General features: G+C 42.2%; 2 protein-coding genes across 2 annotated transcripts in view; one reads left to right on the top strand and one right to left on the bottom strand.

Annotated features, from left to right (window-relative positions):
• Positions 1 to 8,191: 8,191 nt before the first annotated feature.
• On the top strand, positions 8,192 to 11,866 carry LOC129815386 (HIG1 domain family member 1A, mitochondrial-like). Its single transcript, XM_055869163.1, has 4 exons — positions 8,192 to 8,357; positions 8,926 to 9,021; positions 9,562 to 9,696; positions 9,861 to 11,866. The coding sequence occupies exons 2-4, from the start codon at positions 8,931 to 8,933 to the stop codon at positions 9,923 to 9,925; spliced, it is 291 nt and encodes a 96-aa protein (XP_055725138.1). The 5' UTR covers positions 8,192 to 8,357; positions 8,926 to 8,930; the 3' UTR covers positions 9,926 to 11,866.
• The window catches only part of LOC129815385 (natural resistance-associated macrophage protein 2-like), a 41,275-nt gene continuing 34,166 nt past the window's right edge, over positions 11,439 to 18,547 (bottom strand). Inside the window, exon 17 of the mRNA XM_055869162.1 lies at positions 11,439 to 14,872. Coding sequence (XP_055725137.1) covers positions 14,795 to 14,872 — 78 coding nt within the window. The 3' untranslated portion in view covers positions 11,439 to 14,794. The remainder of the gene's footprint in view (positions 14,873 to 18,547) is intronic.

Here is an 18,547-nt window from a genome sequence, read left to right as displayed (position 1 = left end):
TGTATTCAGCAGCTATGTGTGTCAAAGAACAATTTCCCCTTGGGGACAATAAAGTATATCTTGAATTACCTGTGGAAAAACAATATTTTGTCCTGAATGATAGGCCTACATATTATTCTGATGCATTGCCTATTCATCTTGACAAACATTAAGCTTTACACCTGATGAAATGTATCTATGTCCAGATCTATGGTTCTAAATGTATTTTTGTACATAATGCTGTCATGTTTATACACTACATGACCAAAAGTATATGGACACCTGCTCATCGAACATCTCATTCCAAAATAATGGCCATTAATCTGGAGTTGGTCCCCCCTTTGCTTCTATAAACAGCATCCACTCTTCTGGGAGGCCTCCTGAGTGGCACAGCGGTCTGAGGCACTGCATCTCAGTGCTAGAGGCGTCACTACAGACCATGGTTCGATCCCGGGGTGTATCACAACCGGCCGTGATCGGGAGTCACATAAGGCAGCACACAATTGGCCCAGCGTCGTCCAGGTTAGGGGAGGGTTTGGCCGGGGTAGGCCGTCATTGTAAATAAGAATTTGTTCTTAAATGACTTGCCTGGTGAAATAAAAAATAAACATTTGGGGAAGGCTTTCCATTACATGTTGTAACATTGCTGTGGGGACTTGCTTCCAAGAGCGCAAGAGCATTAGTGAGGTCAGGCACTGATGTTGGACGATTAGGCCTGGCTCGCAGTCGGCGTTCCAATTCATCCCAAAGATGTTTGATGGGGTTGAGGTCAGGGCTCTGTGCAGGCCAGCCAAGTTCTTCCACACCAATCTCGAAAAACCATTTCTGTATGAACCTCGCTTTGTGAACCGGCATTTTCATGCTGAAACTGGAAAGGGCCTTCTCCAAACTGTTGCCACAAAGTTGGAAGCACAGAATCATCTGGAATGTCCTTGTATGCAGTAGTTTTAAGATTTCCCTTCACTGGAACTAAGGGAGCTCTTTAGTAAGGCCATTTTACTGCCAATGTTTGTCTATGGAGATTGCATGGCTACATGCTCGATTTTATACACCTGTCAGCAACAGGTGTGGCTGAAATAGCAGAATCCACTAATTTGAAGGGGTGTCCACATACTAGCTAATGTTAGCTTGGTAGATTATATCCACGTTAATGTTAGACAGCAATAAAAACCTAGTATACATACATCAAAGACACAGCTCAAAGTGAATGAGCCTTCCTGAACCCACCCGTATGTGGCGATACGAGCCCTCTGATCTCCAACAAGTAAGTTAGCCTCTCTGTAATAATACATTCCATAATCTTACATACATGTAATGTTAAAGCCGTTGGCCTCGTTGGGTCCTTCCCTGGCTTCCGGATTGGTACCACTACTGCCTCGTTCCAACTGCCTGGTAGTTTCCCCTCCTCCCATACTGTGTTGTAGAACACCAATACCTTATCCAGTGCCTCATCACTAAGATGGGCCAACATAACATAGCACACCTAATCTTTCCCAGGTGAAGTTAACCCAGCCTACCTATTGCCCTTTTCACCTCTGCCATGGTAAATGGTGCATTCAACGCATCATTTACATCCTCCCTCCTATCCAGCACACCAGAATGCTCCTCTCTCGTCCTCTCCGCTTCTGCCCCTCTGCCAAATTTGCAGAGCTATGCACTTGGACAAACGCTTTGGCCATCATCTCTGACTTCTCTTCATCTGTTACTGCCACATCCTTCCCACTCGTCAACACTGGATAATTCCACTCCCTTCTGACCCCACTCATCCCCCACACTTCTCCCACAGGTGTCGCCGTTCCAGTGGTGTCACAGAACCAACACCAACATTACCTTTTTGCCTAACGGATAGTTCTCCTTTTTTAAATTTAACCTTTATTTAACCAGGTAGGCCAGTTGAGAACAAGTTCTCATTTACAACTGCGACCTGGCCAAGATAAAGCAAAGCAGTGGGACAAAATCAAACAACACAGCGTTACACATAAACAAACGTACAGTCAATAACACAATAGAAAAATCTATGTACAGTGTGTGCAAATGTAGAAGAGTAGGGAGGTAGGCAATAAATAGGCCACAAATAGGCCATAAATAATTACAATTTAACATTAACACTGGAGTGATGGATGTGCAGATGATGATGTGCAAGTAGGGATACTGGGGTGCAAGAGGGTAAGTAATAATATGGGGGTGAGGTAGTTGGGTGTGCTATTTACAGATTGGCTATGTGCAAGTACAGTTATCGGTAAGCTGCTCTGACAGCTGATGCTTAAAGTTAGAGGGAGATATGACTCCAGCTTCAGTGATTTTTACAATTCGTTCCAGTCATTGGCAGCAGAGAACTGGAAGGAAAGGCGACCAAAGGAAGTGTTGGCTATGGGGATGACCAGTGAAATATACCTGCTGGAGCGCATGCTACGGGTGGGTGTTGCTATGGTGACCAGTGAGCTGAGATAAGGCGGGGCATTACCTAGCATAGACTTATAGATGACCTGGAGCCAGTGGGTTTGGCGACGAATATGTACTGAGGGCCAGCCAACGAGAGTGTACAGGTCGCAGTGGTGGGTACTATATGGGGCTTAAGTAACAAAATGGATGGCACTGTGATAGACTGCATCCAATTTGCTGAGTAGAGTGTTGGAGGCTATTTTGTAAATGACATCGCCGAAGTCAAGGATCGGTAGGATAGTCAGTTTTATGTGGGTATGTTTGGCAGCATGAGTGAAGGATGCTTTGTTGCGAAATAGGAAGCCGATTCTAGATTTCATTTTGGATTGGAGATGCTTAATGTGAGTTTGGAAGGAGAGTTTACAGTCTAACCAGACCTAGGTATTTGTATTTGTCCACATATTCTAAGTCAGAACCGCCCAGAGTAGTGATGCTAGTCGGGCGGGAGGGTGCGGGCAGCAATCGGTTGAAGAGCATGCACCTAGTTTTACCTGCATTTAAAAGCAGTTGGAGGCCACGGAAGGAGTGTTGTATGGCATTGAAGCTCGTTTGGAGGTTAGTTAGCACAGTGTCCAAGGAAGTGCCAGATGTATACAGAATGGTGTCCTCTGCGTAGAGGTGGATCAGAGAATCACCAGCAGCAAGAGCGACATCATTGATATATACAGAGAAAAGAGTCGGCCCTCCTGACCAGGGCCTGGGCCTGCTTATACTGAATCAGACGTACTGGAAGTTAGGCATCCTTTTCAGTACTCTAAATGCCCTGTTCCTACTCCTCACCATTTCCCCACACTCCTCCGTCCACCATGGGACTGCTTTCTCCTCCTCCCTGAACTCTTAGGTATAGCCTCAGTAGCTGCCCCTATTAATGCTGTTCCCACCCAGTTATTCATACTATCCACATCCCCTCTCATATCCACCCGAGCCATCACCTGCTCACTCAGCTCCTGAAACTGATCCCACATTGCCCTTCCAAACACCCACCTGCCTACTCCATCCACTGACACCTCCTCCTCCTTCCGTCCTACTGTGCATACTATGGGGTAATGATCACTCCCTACTGTCGCCTCCTCCAATATTTCCCACTCACAGATTCCTGCCATCGCACTAGATACCAGAGAGAGGTCCAAGGCAGACTCTTTCCCTGTGGTTACATCAATCCTGGTCCCTTTGGCCATCATTCATGCACACCAGATCTTTCATTCCTATCAGATTTTCCATCACGTGGCCATTTCCAAGTGATTTGAGATTATATTTGAGATTCGTCAAGTAGCTACCCTTTGCCTTGATTACAGCTTTGCACAGTTTTGGCATTCTCTCAACCAGCTTCACCTGGAATGATTTCCCAACAGTCTTGAATGAGTTCCCACATATGCTGAGCACTTGTCGGCTGCTTTTCCTTCACTCTGCGGTCCAACTCACCCCAAACCATCTCAATTGGGTTGAGGTCGGGTGATTGTGGAAGCCAGGTCTTCTGATTCAGCACTCCATCACTCTCCTTCTTGGTCAAATAGCCCTTACACATCCTGGAGGTGTGTTGGGTCATTGTCCTGTTGAAAAACAAATGATAGTCCCATTAAGCGCAAACCAGATTGGATGGCGTATCGCTGCAGAATGCTGTGGTAGCCATGCTGGTTAAGTGTGCCTTGAATTCTAAATAGATCACTGACAGTGTCACAAGCAAAGCACCCCCACACCATCACACCTCCTCCTCCATGCTTCACGGTGGGAACTACACATGTGGAGATCATCCATTCACCTACTCTGAGTTTCACAAAAACACGGCCGTTGTAACCAAAAATCTCAATTTGGACTCATCAGACCAAAGGACAGATTTCCACAGGTCTAATGGTCATTGCTCGTATTTCTTGGCCCAAGTAAGTATCTTCTTCTTATTGGTGTCCTTTAGTAGGGTGCCGTCTTTCAGATGGGACGTCAAACGGGTGTCTTGACTCTCTGAGGTCATTAAAGATCCCATGGCACTTATCGTAAGAGTAGGGGTGTTAACCCCGGTGTCCTGGCTAAATTCCCAATCTGGCCCTCAAACCATCACGGTCACCTAATAATCCCAGTTTACAATTGGCTCATTCATCCCCCTCCTCTCCCCTGTAACTATTCCCCAGGTCGTTGCTGTAAATGAGAACGTGTTCTCAGTCAACTTACCTGGTAAAATAACGGATAAATATATATATACTTTTTAAAATAGTAATGGTTTCTTTGCAGCAATTTGACCATGAAGGCCTGATTCACACAGTCTCCCCTGAACAGTTGATGTTGAGATGTGTCTGTTACTTGAACACTGTGAAGCATTTATTTGGGATGCAATTTCTGAGGCTGGTAATTCTAATGAACTTATACTCTGCAGCAGAGGTAACTCTGGGTCTTCCTTTCCTGTGGCGGTCCTCATGAGAGCCAGTTTCATCATGGTTTTTGCGACTGCACTTGAAGAAACTTTCAAAGTTCTTGAAGTTTTCCAGATTGACTGACCTTCATGTCTTAAAGTAATGATGGACTGTTGTTTCTCTTTGCTTTATTGAACTGTTCTTGCCATAATATGGACTTGGTATTTTACCAAATAGGGCTATCTTCTGTATACCAACCCTACCTTGTCACAACACAACTGATTGGCTCAAGAAGAAAATAAATTCCACAAATCAACTTTTAACAAGGCACACCTGTTAATTGAAATCCATTCCAGATGACTAAAAATCAAGAAAAACCCTTGATTGAGTACGTGTGTCCAAACTTTTGACTGGTACTGTATACAGTATCACTTGTTGGCCTATCCCTCTGTACTAGTACAGATCTACTACTCACACCACTCCTCTCAGGATCCCTCCCCCTTGACCCATTTTCTACCAAGACCATGACAAAGACTCACTGAAAGTTTGACAAGCAGCCACACGAAACGGTCTTGAGTGACAACAAATCTGCCCAATTAGCTGGTTCACTTGAAATACGGCCTCTTCAGTTGACGCGCCCACTTTGGTTGACACGCCCACTTCCAAAGACACTCCAGATACCCATGACTCTGGCATACGGCTACTACCATTCCTTGATGACTCAGGCATATTTGCTGACTGAGATCAATCAGCACCTTTCATTCATTTGAAATAAACAAATAAAATCTTCAAAAAATCACAGGTACCTAACGTTACCTACATAAAAAATAGAAGAAAATTAAATATTGGATAATTTTGTCCTTTGTTTTATAGTATATTACACTACACTAACATTACTGCAGCTGTTCTAACACGAAAGGAATATTGCCGTGCGAGAGAGGCAGGTTGAGGTTTCCAGGGTTAGAATAGTGCAGAAGATATCATAAGCTGACCCAGTGAAGAAAATAGAGGAAGATGTGTCAAGGGGGAGGGATCCTGAGAGCAGTGGTGTGAGTAGTAGATCTGTACCAGTACAGAGGGATAAAACAACAAGTTATTTATATTTTTTATTTAACCTTTATTAAGCTAGGCAAGTCAGTTAAGAACAAATTCTCATTTACAATGACGGTACAAACATTATTGGGCAAAGACAACAGCACAACGGGCAAGAAGGTAGAGGCAACAATACATCAGGCAAAGCAGCCACAACTGTCAGTAAGAGTGTCCATGATTGAGTCTTTGAATGAAGAGATGGAGATAAAACTGTCCAGTTTGAGTGCTTTTTGCAGCTCGTTCCAGTCGCTAGCTGCAGCGAACTGAAAAGAGGAGCGACCCAGTGATGTATGGGCTTTGAGGAATGTGACTGGCAGAACGGGTGTTGTATGTGGAGGATGAGGGCTGCAGTAGGTATCTCAGATAGGGGGTGGGATGAGGCCTAAGATAGGGGGGGTTTCAGTAAGATATATGTATAATACACTGCTCAAAAAAATAAAGGGAACACTTAAAAAACACAATGTAACTCCAAGTCAATCACACTTCTGTGAAATGAAACTGTCCACTTAGGAAGCAACACTGATTGACAATAAATTTCACATGCTGTTGTGCAAATGGAATAGACAAAAGGTGGAAATTATAGGCAATTAGCAAGACACCCCCCAAAACAGGAGTGATTCTGCAGGTGGTGACCACAGACCACTTCTCAGTTCCTATGCTTCCTGGCTGATGTTTTGGTCACTTTTGAATGCTGGCGGTGCTCTCACTCTAGTGGTAGCATGAGACGGAGTCTACAACCCACACAAGTGGCTCAGGTAGTGCAGTTCATCCAGGATGGCACATCAATGCGAACTGTGGCAAAAAGGTTTGCTGTGTCTGTCAGCGTAGTGTCCAGAGCATGCAGGCGCTACCAGGAGACAGGCCAGTACATCAGGAGACGTGGAGGAGGCCGTAGGAGGGCAACAACCCAGCAGCAGGACCGCTACCTCCAACTTTGTGCAAGGAGGTGCACTGCCAGCGCCATGCAAAATGACCTCCAGCAGGCCACAAATGTGCATGTGTCAGCATATGGTCTCACAAGGGGTCTGAGGATCTCATCTCGGCACCTAATGGCAGTCAGGCTAACTCTGGCGAGCACATGGAGGGCTGTGCGGCCCCACAAAGAAATGCCACCCCACACCATGACTGACCCATCGCCAAACCGGTCATGCTGGAGGATGTTGTAGGCAGCAGAACGTTCTCCACGGCGTCTCCAGACTCTGTCACGTCTGTCACATGTGCTCATGTGCTCAGTGTGAACCTGCTTTCATCTGTGAAGAGCACAGGGGACCAGTGGCGAATTTGCCAACCTTGGTCTTCTCTGGCAAATGCCAAACGTCCTGCACGGTGTTGGGCTGTAAGCACAACCCCCACCTGTGGACGTTGGGCCCTCATACCACCCTCATGGAGTCTGTTTCTGACCGTTTGAGCAGACACATGCACATTTGTGGCCTGCTGGAGGTCATTTTGCAGGGCTCTGGCAGTGCTCCTCTTGCTCCTCCTTGCACAAAGGCGGAGGTAGCGGTCCTGCTGCTGGGTTGTTGCCCTCCTACGGCCTCCTCCACGTCTCCTGATGTACTGGCCTGTCTCCTGGTAGCGCCTGCATGCTCTGGACACTACGCTGACAGACACAGCAAACCTTTTTGCCACAGCTCGCATTGATGTGCCATCCTGGATGAACTGCACTACCTGAGCCACTTGTGTGGGTTGTAGACTCCGTCTCATGCTACCACTAGAGTGAGAGCACCGCCAGCATTCAAAAGTGACCAAAACATCAGCCAGGAAGCATAGGAACTGAGAAGTGGTCTGTGGTCACCACCTGCAGAATCACTCCTGTTTTGGGGGGTGTCTTGCTAATTGCCTATAATTTCCACCTTTTGTCTATTCCATTTGCACAACAGCATGTGAAATTTATTGTCAATCAGTGTTGCTTCCTAAGTGGACAGTTTGATTTCACAGAAGTGTGATTGATTTGGAGTTACATTGTGTTGTTTAAGTGTTCCCTTTATTTTTTTGAGCAGTGTATATATGTTTTAGTAAGATTGGATTTTTGGCATCTATAGCAATGGTTATCAACTGTACTGCAGGGATGGAATGTAAATAGCAGAAAATAGAGGTTGTGGTGGTAGCTGCAGAAAGGTACTTGGGTGTGCGAGACTTAAGGTCAGAGTTACAGGGTGTGTTAAGTGGTTGTGTCCCATCCTTTCAAGCTGTTGGCCTGAAGACTAAATAGATTTAAATCCTGGAGTATTGTGTATATATTTTATTATTAAAAAAAAAAATGTGTGTGAGTGTAGTGTTAGATGGTAGGGTATTTGTTTTATTTGTTTACTTTTTCAAGCGAAGTATAAGGGAGTTATACTCCAGTCTGGGTAGGGGGCGGTAATGCAACATTTATTGGATGCCAATTGCGTATTACGGATGCGATAAATTGACTTAACTTCGAAGGTTGGAATAGACAGCAACAGGTAGCCGATCAGAGGGTCTTCAGCATTTAACCGGATCGTTCGACAGAGGACGAATGTGAGTTATTAACCTACTAACGTTAAAGCTCACTCGACGGGCTGTGTAATGTCAATATTGAGAGATTATGTTGTGAATACTGAACCATCCTTTATTGCCAGATAAACCCTGATTCTGTCCTTTGAAGGGATGTTAGCTAGTAGCTATTAACTTTAGGTGACAATCTAAGGTCACGACGACAAATAACTTGTTATGAAAACAAAGCGGTGACTAATGATTGTCAAACATCATCTGTTAGTTTAACATGCGAGTCACCGGGCAGAAGCTCGAACTGGGGACCCATCGGTCTAGTAGTGAGTCTGTACTGTAGTTGATTAGTAAACTGGAACAGATAAATTCAAGGCGTTTTCCTGCTATGTGTCACGTAGCTAGTATGTTGTGTAAGGACATGTTGTGTTATAAGCAATGTATATGGAATATAAATTATGATTAAATTATTGCAATTTTAATGGACTTGAAGGAAAAACTATACATTACTTTAGCAAGTCCGTATGACACATTAATATAAATTGGACTGTTATTGATCCATCAAGCCAGTTCTCTCATGTCTGCCCCTCTTTCCTCCTAGTTACCATGTCCTCCAACAACAATTTTTCATCATTTGATGATGAGACTGAATCAAAATTTATGAGGAAAGCAAAGGAGTCGCCGTTTGTCCCAATAGGTAAGTGAAGCTGTAGAATTTAAAAACTATTTAAGGGCAGGAATTATGTTGGGTTTCATTGTAGTGGAGGTTTTCCATAGTGCATGTTTGAGTGAATCCCAGTCAGTCATGGAATAAATTGCAATCCACTCTTCCAACCCTGGTTCTATGGTTAGATATCATACACCCAGTAACCTAACGTAGCAGGCATAAAACAAACTCAGTAGTGGAGTTCCCACATCAGGTTTTACGTGGAAACGGAAGCTAGGTTGAATTAGCTGTGTCCCTGAAAACCGAATGCATCCGGTTGTCAACTCCACTATGCCCAGTGCTTGACTTGGGCAGGAGCTCACCGGAACTGAGTACTGGCACCTCAAATTTTCTACAGCTTGAGGTCCTGCACCTCCTAGAATAACAGTTCAAAATTATTGTGGAGCTCCTGCACCTAAATGTAAACGGTACCCAAAATAAGTACCGGCACCTATTTCAGTCCAAGTCGAGCACTGGGTAGGCCTACACCCACCCAGTCATCATTACATTTCCCATGTGTGTGTTTTACAGGCATGGCAGGATGTGCTGCAGTGGTAGCCTTTGGTCTGTGGAGGCTGAAGTCACGGGGGAACACAAAGATGTCAGTCCACCTCATCCATATGCGTGTTGGAGCTCAAGGCTTTATAGTAGGCGCAATGACATTAGGTAAATCCTAATCCAATATGTGCTGTATAACAGATACACAGGCCCAACGGCTAATATCTCTCTCAATTTACAGGGGAAACATGTACCACACAAGACTGACTGTGTTGTCCTTACACACTAACATATAATAGACCACGAACATGACTTTGTTTGTCTATTTGTAGGGGTGATCTACTCCATGTACAAAGAATACAGTGCCCACAAGGACCTGGGTAAAGACAGCAAGTGAGCCTACCAGCCAATCAGCAACTGGCTTGACCAGAGAACGCATCAAGCCTGCCATTCCTGCATTGTACTTTTTGAAATAGAAGTCCTAGAATGGATCATATCTGTCAAAGTAACATTCCATTGATGGCAAGTCATTTATACTGAACAAACATATGAATGCAACAATTTCAAAGATTTTACTGAGTTACAGTTCATATAAGGAAATCAGTCAATTGAAATAAATTAATGAGGCCCACATCTATAGATTACACATGACTGTGCAGGGGTGCAGCCATGGGTGGGCCTGGGAGGGCATAGGCCCACCCATTGGGGAGCCAGGCCCAGCCAATCAGAATTAGTTTTTTCCCACAAAAGGGCATTTATTGCATGTGCCCTCAACTTGACACATCTGTGGCATTGTGTTGTGCCAAAACTGCACATTTTAGTGGCCTTTTGTCCCCAGCACGAGGTGCACCTGTGTAATGATCATGCTGTTTAATCAGCTTCTTGATATGCCACACCTGTCAGGTGGCTGGATTATCTTGGCAAGTGAGAAATGCTCACTAACAGGGATGTAAACAAATTTGTGCCCACAATGAGAGAATGCTTTTGCTTATGGAACATTTCTGGGATCTTTTATTTTTGCTCATCAAACTTGGGACCAACAATTTACATGTTGCGTTTATATTTTTCTGTATATTTTGGATGAGGTTGTCTTTTTTTGTTTAGTAGCATTTCAATCTGGCATTCACTTTGAAAAAGTATATACATGTCAGGTAATTGGCCAGCACATCCATTGTGTGTTCTGTTTATCATTCTCTCTGCTAGACAGCTGCTGTAAACCACTAGTAAAATATCACCTTTTAGGTAACTAAACCCATAGACTACTATAGTTAATCCATACACTGAACCTAGCCATGAAGAGTTAATTGTGTGTGTATATAGCTTATTTACTTTGACATGTGAGTGAGTGATTTAAAAATATATATATATATTCTACATGAACAGGTACAGAAGTAGGTTGTACTTTCAATTAACTATCCACACACTAACTTGTCTAACGAGAAGTATTGGCAAAAAAACTTATCGAGCTCAGGGGCTCACTCTGTCCAGCCTCACTGTTCATGAGTTTGTACTTTGAAAAATATTTTTTTTGAGCATAATTTGTACTTTTATTCATACAAAATGTATGGTATCAACAAAACTTGTAACATCCAAACTGTTACTTTGGTTTTCCTTAAAAATATCTACTTGACAAATTACAAGTACTGACCTGGCTTTCTACAGTACATAAAATCAGTTTAACTATATACCTTACAGTGGATGATTCCTGTTAGAATGACATAAAACAATCCAGAGTAATAACTTGACTAAAGTGGTGGCCATGCACATGCAGAGACCTTATATTTATGCTCTACACTCAATGTCAGTAGATGGAAACAACATTGATCACTATTGTGTCATGGTTGATTCATATTGTCATCAGGAACTGTATTTAGCAGTGACACTGACTTCAGACAGCACCAAGCAGCAGAAAAGGTCTACATCTTTCATTTGTTATGGGCTTTGGAGACAACTTACACTTCAATGGGTAGAGTTTTGTACAAACAAAAACAATGGCTTTCACAGAAAGGTTAGTATCACATTGTCCTTTCCCTTAAATGATCCTCAGGTAATGGGATAATTTGGGCATGACGGGGGCTTTGATGCCTTTCACTGTAAAGCCAAAGCAACATGTTTACTGAGGTGCTTTGACCAAAATAGCAGGAAATTAGTAAAAGTGTCAAATTATACAACAGATTTTCAATGAGTACTCCCAATATATCTATTTGTGCCTTGGGTGTGAAATTGCATTTGTTAAAATGTATAATTATTTTGAGCGCCCCTGTCCCAGTTTAAGCAGGGCAGTGGGTGCATATGCATGCATATCTTTTGAAAATAAATAAAGATGGTGGCCAATATATTCCAAGTGCCTGACCAATTAGGTTAGGAAGTTAGATTAAAAAAAAGACATTCTAAACAATAACAAAGCCGTCACCCCACCTGTGTTTTGTAAAAAGCTGAGGTATGGGCCTGGAGAAATGTAACCACGCAAATTCATAGACCGAGCTATTAAAGCAAGCCCTGACCTTCCAAGATATCAAAATGATAGCTTTAAGCACGTATCGAGGATATTCAGAGTTTGTTCACCTTTACAATGTTTCCAGACATTGCAGTAAAACAAGCTTATATTTTTGGTTCTGATGGGGTATACCAGTTGAATTAAACTCATGAGGCATTTCTAAGAAACAATATTCTTCAAGAATCAATAGATATACCATGAGTGCACAAAACATTAGGAACACCTTCCTAATATTGAGTTGCACCCCCTTTTTCCTTCAGAACAGCATCAATTCGTTGGGGCATGGACTCCATAAGGTATTGAATGCATTCCACATGGATGCTGGCCCATGTTGACTCCAATGTTTCCCACAGTTGTGTCAAGTTGGCTGGATGTCCTTTGGGTGGTGAACCATTATTGATACACATGGGAAACTGTTGAGCGTGAAAAACCCAGCAGCGTTGCAGTTCTCGACACACTTAAACCGGTCTTGCCCATTCACCCTCAATGTCAAAAATCCTTCTTTAACCTGTCTCCTCCTCTTCATCTAGACTGATTTGAAGTGGATTTAACAAGTGACATTAATAAGGGATTATAGCTTTCCCCTGGATTCACCTGGTCCTTCTATGTCATGGAAAGAGCAGGTGTTCCTAATGTTTTGTACACTTAGTGTATATTAATTTATATGCAACACAATTTATGTAGCAACTTGGCCCTTTTAAGTATTCTATATCTTCTCAATTCTTACCAAAGTGAAGTTATTTGTTCTCATAAATAAAAAAAATCTACAACATATAGTACCAGTCAAACGTTGACACCTACTCATTGATGGGTTTTTATTTTTACTATTTTATTTAATTTTTACTATTTTCTTCATTGTAGAATAATAGTTTAGACATCAAAAATATGAAATAACACATGGAATGATGTAGTAAACAAAAAAGTGTTAAATCAAAATGTTATATTTGAGTTTCTTCAAAGTAGCCACCCTTTGCCTTGACAGCTTTGCACATTCTTGGCATTCTCTCAACCAGCTTCACCTGGAATGCTTTTTCAACAGTCTTGAAGGAGTTCCCACATATGCTGAGCACTTGTTGGCTGCTTTTCCTTCACTCTGCGGTCCAACTCATCCTAAACCATCTCAATTGGGTTGAGGTCGGGTGATTGTGGAGGCCAGGTCACCTGATGCAGCACTCCATCACTCTCCTTCTTGGTCAAATAGCCTGTACACAGCCTGGAGGTGTGTTGGGTCATTGTCCTGTTGAAAAATAAATGATAATTCCACTAAGCGCAAACCAGATAGGATGGCGTATCGCTGGTTAAGTGTGCCTTGAATTCTAAATAAATCACTGATAGTGTCACCAGCAAAGCACCCCCACACCATCACACCTCCTCATCCATGCTTCACAGTGGGAACCACACATGCAGAGATAATCCGTTCACCTAATCTGTGTCTCAAAGACATGGCGGTTGAAAAAAAAAAATAATAATCGCAAATTTGGATTCATCAGACCAAAGGACAGATTTCCACAGGTCTAATGGCCATTGCACGTGTTTCTTGGCCCAAGCAAGTTTCTTATTATTATTGGTGTCCTTTTTTAGTGGTCTCTTTGCAGCAATTCGACCATGAAGGCCTGATTCACGCAGTCTTCTCTGAACAGTTGATGTTGAGATGTGTCTGTTACTTGAACACTGTGAAGCATTTATTTTGGCTGCAATTTCTGAGGCTGGTAATTCTAATGAACTTATCCTCTGCAGCAGAGGTAACTTTGCGTCTTCCTTTTGTGTGACGGTCCTCATGAGAGCCAGTTTCATCATAGCGCTTGATGGTTTTTTGCGACTGCACTTGAAGAAACTTTCAAAGTTCTTGACATTTTCCAGATTGACGGACCTTCATGTCTTAAAGTAATGATGGACTGTTTTTTTTCTTTGCATATTTGAGCTGTTCTTGCCATAATATGGACTTGGTCTTTTACCAAATAGGGCTATCTTCTGTACACCACCCCTACCTTGTCACAACACAACTGATTGGCTCAAACGCATTAAGAAGGAAAGAAATGTCACTAATTAACTTTTAACAAGGCATACCTGTTAATTGAAATGCATTCCAGGTGACTACCTCATGAAACTGGTTGAGAGAATGCCAAGAGAGTGCAAAGGGTGGCTACTTTGAATAATCTCAAATCTAACATATATTTAGATTTGTTTAACACTTCTTTGGTTACTGCATGATTCCATATGTGTTATTTCATAGTTTTGATGTCTTCGCTATTATTCTACAATATAGAAAATAGTAAAAATAAAGAAACTCTGGAATGAGTAGGTGTGTCCAAACTTTTGACTGGTACTGTACATACATATTAATTGGAGGAAATTGCCTTTTTGGTAACAAATTGTGTAATACATACTGTGTATTTCCCATCTAAAAATATAACAGCGTTTCAAAGTCATATGGAAATGCTGACCTGAGAAAAGGCCGGCGCACTTGCAGAATTTTAAAAGCATGCTCAACATGATAAAAACCAACAACTCATTGATACTAACTTTAAGATAATGCCAATCATAGTTAGGCTACCTGCCTAGTGGAATGTCAAGTGAGGGGTTCAAGGTTTCTTGTAAGGGATAGATGATGACGAAGGGCACTTACAAAGGTCTCGTTGGCACTAAGGCAAAGAAGGAGGCGCACTGTACTGGCTGAGCCTGTGGTCCCATGCTTCCACCATGTTAGGTCACCCCTGTCTAGCTACTGACTTTACCACTGCTAATATCCACCCCTCCAACGTGTCCTCCTTATCTCTCCACCATCGTGTTGCTGTCCATGTCATTCAGCAGGTAAACGTCTATGTGGCCCGTCAGCCTCAGACTCATCTGTTGAGAAGAGAGGAGGGTGAGAGATGGTTCATCTCATGTAATCTGAGTTTGATTATCTTATTACTCAAAGTCATAAGCACTCGATTGGTGGGACGTCCCGTTCATCAACTCAATAATCATTACTGGCATGCTTAAGCAGTTGTGTTTTGACTATGCATAGGCTACGAACTGTAAGCAGCAAAGCACTTTTCATCAAGTGATTGTGACTGGGATTGTGATTGGTATCTATAGTCTCAAATTTTGAAATGAAAATAAATGTATCACTGACACCAACCAAAAACATAGTATGTGCTTACCAACACAACACTTTTGCTCATTGGGCCTGGTGGTATGTATTCATTATTGTGAAATCACAGTACAAGTTCAAGAGCATAAAATGTGGTCAGTCCAGTGCAATGCGTAGATGCGGGAGTATGGGACATCAGGACTTTTATTATGTAGTGGTTGCTACAGACCACTATTGTGTTTAGATTGATGAGGAAAAATATTTATTTAATACATTTTAGAATAAGGCTTTAACGTAACAAAATGTTGAAAAAGGGTAGGGGTCTGAATACTTTCCGAATGCACTGTAGGTGAACAGAAACGTGCGTCAAACTTAACCCAAATACAGACATTGGTGTAAAACAAGCTTATATTTTTGGTTCTGATGGGGTATACACGTTGAACTAGGCTCATGAGGCATTTCTAAGAAATTATTATTCAAGAATCAATTGATAAAGTGTACAAAACATTAGGAACACCTTCCTAATATAAAGTTGCACCCCCTTTATCCCTCAGAACAGCCTCAATTAATCAGGGCATGGACTCTACAAGGTGTCGAAAGCATTCCGCAGGGATGCTGGCCCATGTTGACTCCAATGCTTCAAGCTGGCTTGATGTCTTTTGGGTGGTGGACCATTCTTGATACACACGAGAAACTGTTGAGTGTGAAAAACCCAGCAGCATTGCAGTTCTTGACACACTCAAACCAGTGCGCCTGGCACCTACTACCATACCCTGTTCAAAGGCACGTTTTATCTTTTGTGTTTCCCATTCACCCTCTGAATGGCACACAATCCAAGTCTCAATTGTCTCAAGATTAAAAATCCTTCTTTAACCGGTCTAGTCCCCTTCATCTACACTGACTGAAGTGGATATAACAGGTCACATCAATAAGGGATCCTAGCTTTCACCTGGATAGTCGATGTCATGGAAAGAGCAGGTGTTCCTAATGTTTTGTACACTGTTTCATCAATACAGGACCTTCTAAGTAGGTTTGCATGAGTGGGAGTTTCAGCTTTCCATGATGACATAACCATGTGGTAAATATATTAATAGACCAATAACAAAGAGTTCCGGTGCGGATTGCCCCCACCCTGGCAGTACTGGCAACACTAGCTGCAGTAACCCATGGGGAGGAGGTCACACTCAGACATTCAGAGAGGGGGCATATTATTGTGGCCCTGGTGGCACAAAATCAAAGGTCGGACTGCACGGAGATGCTTGTGAATATGGTCACAACGGGGGGCCACATGTCGGTGTTTCAGGGGAAGGGGGTATATCTGATCTCCATCACCTAGGACGTGACAATGGTTAATCAAATCTCCCAATTTTGCCCATTTTTGCAGGCCTTCTCATACAGTTGCAACTGTATATGCATTCGTAAATCAAGACCTTTCTTGAGTTGGGCTCTGGGATGGTGCAACTGTTGAGCATCTGAGTCTATGGTTGTTTGTGGTGGAAAGGGGTTAAGTGTGTATGAGTGTTTGTGTGTGTGTGTATCCCACAACTGTTGCGAGGGAGTAAAAGATGTTTGGGACAATATAGGATGAATCACAATAATTGTTTGCTAAAATAATAATTGCTTGCCAAAATGTAACTTTTGTAATTGCAATACTGGTAAGAGATAACAATCCTGTGCATAATCTGCATACATTACGACAAATATTAATTGCTAATTTATGGAAATTAAGATAAAAAAGATAAATATTTAAAAATCCTGTTAAATAGCTATATATAATACAAAGCGAGGTGAGGGCAATGGAAATGCTTTTGGCGGTTCATCTGCTTCTGTTCTGTGGGTGGCACTGTGTCCTCATTTTGAAGGATGGGTCCCGGTCGCCACAGATCCTCAAGGTAGATGGATGATTTTAAATATGTTATTGGACCATAAACAGATATGGTCCATATAATGATATTACAATTTTGGATAATCTCTTATAAAATGGGTTAAGGTTATGTATAGTAACCCTAGGTGTAAAATAGTAAATAATGGCTACATCTCAGAAAGTTTAAAACTGTCAAGAGTAAAACAAGGTTGTCCACTATCGGCATATCTATTCATTATTGCCATCAAAATGTTAGCTGTTAAAATTAGATCCAACAATAATATTAAGGGATTAGAAATCCATAGCTTAAAAGCAAAAGGTGTAATTGTATGCTGATGATTCATGTTTTCTTTTAAATCCACAATTAGAATCCCTCCACAGCCTCATAGAGGATCTAGATACTTTTTCTAACCTCTCTGCATTAAAACCAAATTATGATAAGTGTACTATATTGTGTATTGAATCACAAAAAAATTCAACTTTTACATTACTGTGTAGTTTACCAATAAAATGGTCTGACAGGGATGTGGACATACTCTGTATACATATCCTGAAAGAAAGAAATGATCTCACGCCAATACATTTTAATAGAAAGTTAGCAAAAATAGATAATTATACACTGCTCAAAAAAATAAAGGGAACACTTAAACAACACAATGTAACTTCAAGTCAATCACACTTCTGTGAAATCAAACTGTCCACTTAGGAAGCAACACTGATTGACAAATTTCACATGCTGTTGTGCAAATGGAATAGACAAAAGGTGGAAATTATAGGCAATTAGCAAGACACCCCCAAAAAAGGAGTGATTCTGCAGGTGGTGACCACAGACCACTTCTCAGTTCCTATGCTTCCTGGCTGATGTTTTGGTCACTTTTGAATGCTGGCGGTGCTCTCACTCTAGTGGTAGCATGAGACGGAGTCTACAACCCACACAAGTGGCTCAGGTAGTGCAGTTCATCCAGGATGGCACATCAATGCGAGCTGTGGCAAAAAGGTTTGCTGTGTCTGTCAGCGTAGGGTCCAGAGCATGGAGGCGCTACCAGGAGACAGGCCAGTACATCAGGAGACGTGGAGGAGGACGTAGGAGGGCAACAACACAGCAGCAGGACCGCTACCTCCACCTGCAGAATCACTCCTTTTTTGGGGGTGTCTTGCTAATTGCCTATAATTTCCACCTTTTGTCTATTCCATTTGCACAACAGCATGTGAAATTTATTGTCAATCAGTGTTGCTTCCTAAGTGGACAGTTTGATTTCATAGAAGTGTGATTGACTTGGAGTTACATTGTGTTGTTTAAGTGTTCCCTTTATTTTTTTGAGCAGTGTATATACACACATACATATATACACACATACAGTGGGGAGAACAAGTATTTGATACACTGCCGATTTTGCAGGTTTTCCTACTTACAAAGCATGTAGAGGTCTGTAATTTTTATCATAGGTACACTTCAACTGTGAGAGACGGAATCTAAAACAAAAATCACATTGTATGATTTTTAAGAAATGAATGAGCATTTTATTGCATGACATAAGTATTTGATACATCAGAAAAGCAGAACTTAATATTTGGTACAGAA

This window comes from Salvelinus fontinalis, chromosome 18, assembly GCF_029448725.1.
Source record: "Salvelinus fontinalis isolate EN_2023a chromosome 18, ASM2944872v1, whole genome shotgun sequence".
Taxonomy (NCBI): Eukaryota; Metazoa; Chordata; class Actinopteri; order Salmoniformes; family Salmonidae; genus Salvelinus; species Salvelinus fontinalis.
Note: the sequence above shows the minus strand (reverse complement) of the source record. Positions and strands in the feature narration are given on the sequence as shown.